The following is a 3965-nucleotide window of genomic DNA, read 5'->3' on the forward strand; positions in this document are numbered from 1 at the left end:
GAATGGACATGGACTATACAACGTCGTAGGTTCACAATAGAGCTCAGCATCCATTTGTAAGTCTTTCCTTCATTAGAACCACTGAGGAAAAGCTACGTTCTGGGCAACTGGGAACATACTGAGTGTCTTCCCCCTCACTTCTTTTACTCAAGTAAAAGGCTCATGGAGGCAGTGGGGAATGTAGATTCAGTCATACCTGGGGAGGCACCCAGGTTCCACCTCTTACTAGCTCTAGACTACTTTTATCATCTTGTTGGCTTCTGTCTCCTCATGTACTAGGTGGAGGTCTGATAGGATGGAGTCACCTGCTTCTGGCCCTGCATATATAGTATGTAGGATGCCTTTTCCACTGGGTCTTCCCTTCCCTTCACTGTCAAACTCTGGGGGATGACGATTTCGTAGGAGGAGTAATATACCGATTCTATGCCACAGTACATTCTTGGGAGAAAAATCATTCCCACCAGCAACATGATCCCCAACTTGACACGTGAAGGTACTACTGGTCCTAGCCCCAGCCTTAAGCCCTTCATCTGGGGAGTCCAAGTGTGAAGTGCTCTTTCTGTCTTATTCATAATCACTTGGTTTTTCTGTAGAGAAGGCAGGACAGAGGCAGAGTCTCTCACTGAGGCTGCCACTGACATGGTCCAGATGAATCAGTGGATGATACAGGGCCTGTGTCCATCAGCAGCTCTCCCTGGCACCACGCTGACCCTCGGAGACTCAAGTGGTAGCCCCAGATGTATGCTTGGAGGAATAAATTAAGACAATGAGTGTAAAGTGTTTAGCACAGTGTCTGGCACAGAATTAGTAATGTTAATATACTTTTTTTGTGCTTTCTTCACAAAGAAATTGCCACCTGCAAAGTTTTCTTCCTTTGGAATGTCAGTTGACAATGTATTAACTTCATAAAAGTTGAGAAAAAATAACAACAACAGAAAAAACAGAACAAAGGAAAATATGAATACTTCAAGTATGTACTCTTCCCTGTGCAAGGGGACTCTTGGCCCTGCCTAGGTGGTCTTCCCCTCCCCCATCCATCCAGATCCAGGATGATCAGCCCTTCTGCATCAGGTCTAGCCTCTTCCCCAGAGCACCAAAGGAAAAGGAGACTAAGTTATTAGGCCACATGGAGTCTGAAGTGATGCCTCATATGAAGATAGGTTTTTATTTATTTATTTTAATTTAAAATCTCTTCTCATTTCATGAATATACTTGACAGGGTAAACTAGAATAATTAATCACATAAACAACTTTCCTAACATAATAAATAGTTGTGGTTGGGATGCAAAATCCTGTGATAACAATATATACAGGTACAGATAATGCTGTATGTAAAACAACATACATGGAGATTGGCATGCTGTAGAAAATGATTTCGGGTGACTTAGTTAGCCATATCAAGACAAAACATTGATAGAAATGATCCGTGAGAAGTTTCATGAAATGTGAATTTCATATGAATAACATTATTTTGTGAAATGGGAAATTGAATAAAGTAGTAAAATATATTTTCATATGTGATCTTACCTACGTGTTTATAATCAAAATTACTAAAATAAAGTTTGAAAAATCTCTTCTCTGACACTACTATGTTTCTACAGACTATATAGTCCAAATCAGAGTCATCACTTCCCGCTTAAGCTTTGCTTCACTGAGCCCTTTATGCATCCTCAGTGCATCAGATGTTTAAGATATTTGGCTTCTTCCTTCCACTACTCATTTTCTGCCTCTGGTTCTTCCTCTCCTTCACCTACTTCTTCTTCTGTTGCAGGCTCTTCTAGGACTGCATTTGGGGCTTTTTCTGTGGATTCTTGTTGGGTCTCTGGTGACTGCTTTCTTGCCCCAAGGATGGCAAGAATAATCAGAACTAAAAAAGATACAATAAGAAACAGGGGGAGTATGTACACTAATTTGCCAAGGCTTTGGTTTTCCTTTCTAGTCTTCTCATCAACTCTGTGGGCATTAGCACCACCACTACTATGACTTCTTTGTTCACTTTTACTTGTATTTACGTCATCGAGGTTGGCAGGGGGCCCACTATCCACACTACCCCCATCTCCTGGTGCTCTGCAATCAGGAGGAGCAAAGCCAGGTTCACAATGGCAGTGCCTTAAATTGTTGCACACTCCTTTCCCATTACACATTTCAGCTGGTTTGCAGTCATAGTTGAACACAGCGTGATCAACGCAGGAGTAATTCATACAGACTTTGTTTGGGGCACAATACGTGCCAGTCTGCACGTCTCCATCATCAGGGATGTCAGCACCATTATAGGCATCCATGCTCCAGCACCAGTCATCTGTGTAAGGGACCTGGATGAGCGTATGGTTGGGTTTGATTCTTGGTAAGTATGCAACATCTGTACATATAAGTTTCCCACAGAATATATCATCATCTATACACTTAACATAAACTGGGTCATTCTCAGAGGGACGGCCACAGTTTCCAAACCGGTCTCCTTTGCTGTTCATTGATTGGTAACAGTCTTCTGAGGCAGACCTTGCATGGGGCCCATAAATTCGTATGCACTGCTTATCAGGGTTCCTACACTGGCCCATATAGCAGTAGTTAATTCTTTCACAAGGTGTGCCATCTTGCTTATAGGTGTTTACAGGGCATTCTTCAGAGGTACCCTCGCAATACTCTGGGAGGTCACACTCATCCCCAGCGGGACGGCACATGTATCCCTTCCCTCTCAGTTGGCACTCAAAGCAGCAGAGTCCTTGACTGCACTGTGCGTATTTCTTCAGTTTACATGTTGGGTCACAACATGGGTGCCTATCACAGATAGGACCACAGTCACACTCCTCCTGGCCGTCCACCACACCATTTCCACAGATGGCATCCCTACGTGTGCGACCTTTGTGCCCTGGCTTGTTAAACAGACACGCCCCTTTGTGTTCATGCAGAAACTGGTAGAAGGAGTCAGAGCTACAGTTGCTGAAGCCACCTACTTTGGTGATATTTTCATGCATGAGGCAAAAGTACTTATCTTTACAAATGCAGGCGGAATGGTCGTGCTGAATACCCAAGTTGTGCCCCAGCTCATGGACCATGAGTGCGGCAAACAGGAGGACATCTTCGTGATGGAAGGATTCAACAGCTGCTGCAAAACCACTTGAACAGGCACCACTGAGAAATGCCTGTCCCATGTTCTGTCCGGGATGATGCCCAACAATCATGTGGGCAACATCATGCTTCACCCGACTGAAGAGCTTCTGCTGTCTCCAGCTGTTGAAATTCCTGAGCGTAACTTGCAAGTCCACCGGGACCTCTATTAGGTCCCCCTCGGTCCAAATCTCCATTCCAGCCAGCACCACCTCTGTGTTTATTCCTCTAGTGAAGCTGTTGGCCAGAGCAATGATGTCCATCACTCCCTGGATTGTCTCATTGATGTTACTGCCCCACATTTGGAACCGCAGGTGGTTCACCACAACAAACATCTCCACGTACTTGGTGTGTGACCACAAGTAGGACGGTGCGTGTAGATCACGAAGCTTCCTGCTCCCTTGTTGCCGGCTGGTGGACACCCCTTGTTGACTCTTATTGGAGGTGACACTACAGGAGACTGGAGCTTGGTGTGCCATGGTGTACAGCACGTGTTCAAACCGTTTTGAAGACTCCATGGGCTCAATGCCATAGGATTGTTCCTCCTTAATCAGGATGCCCTTGAGGCCTGAACATGTGTTGACAGAAACAAAAGAGCCTGGGACTCCTTCTATGTAGCCTTCATAGTGGCAGTCATGTGAGATGAAGGGCATTTCTTGTTCCAGGATCCCATTGTGGTAGCTGAAGACCGGAAAGCTGCTCACAAAATAGTCTTTCTTCACCTTCAAGTGAATCACCTGTTTCTGGCCCTGCATATATAGCATGTAGGATGCCTTTTCCACTGGGTCTTCCCTTCCCTTCACTGTCAAACTCTGGGGGATGACGATTTCGTAGGAGGAGTAATATACCGATTCTAT

The 3965-nt window shown here is 44.9% G+C and overlaps 1 protein-coding gene across 1 annotated transcript in view; it reads right to left on the reverse strand.

Moving 5' to 3' along the window:
• Positions 1-1539: 1539 nt before the first annotated feature.
• Positions 1540-3965, reverse strand: part of LOC101345293 (disintegrin and metalloproteinase domain-containing protein 1a-like) — a 3028-nt gene continuing 602 nt past the window's right edge. Inside the window, exon 2 of the mRNA XM_004379130.2 lies at positions 1540-3961. Coding sequence (XP_004379187.1) covers positions 1713-3961 — 2249 coding nt within the window. The 3' untranslated portion in view covers positions 1540-1712. The remainder of the gene's footprint in view (positions 3962-3965) is intronic.

Source organism: Trichechus manatus, unplaced genomic scaffold, assembly GCF_000243295.1.
Source record: "Trichechus manatus latirostris isolate Lorelei unplaced genomic scaffold, TriManLat1.0 scaffold00061, whole genome shotgun sequence".
Classification (NCBI taxonomy): Eukaryota; Metazoa; Chordata; class Mammalia; order Sirenia; family Trichechidae; genus Trichechus; species Trichechus manatus.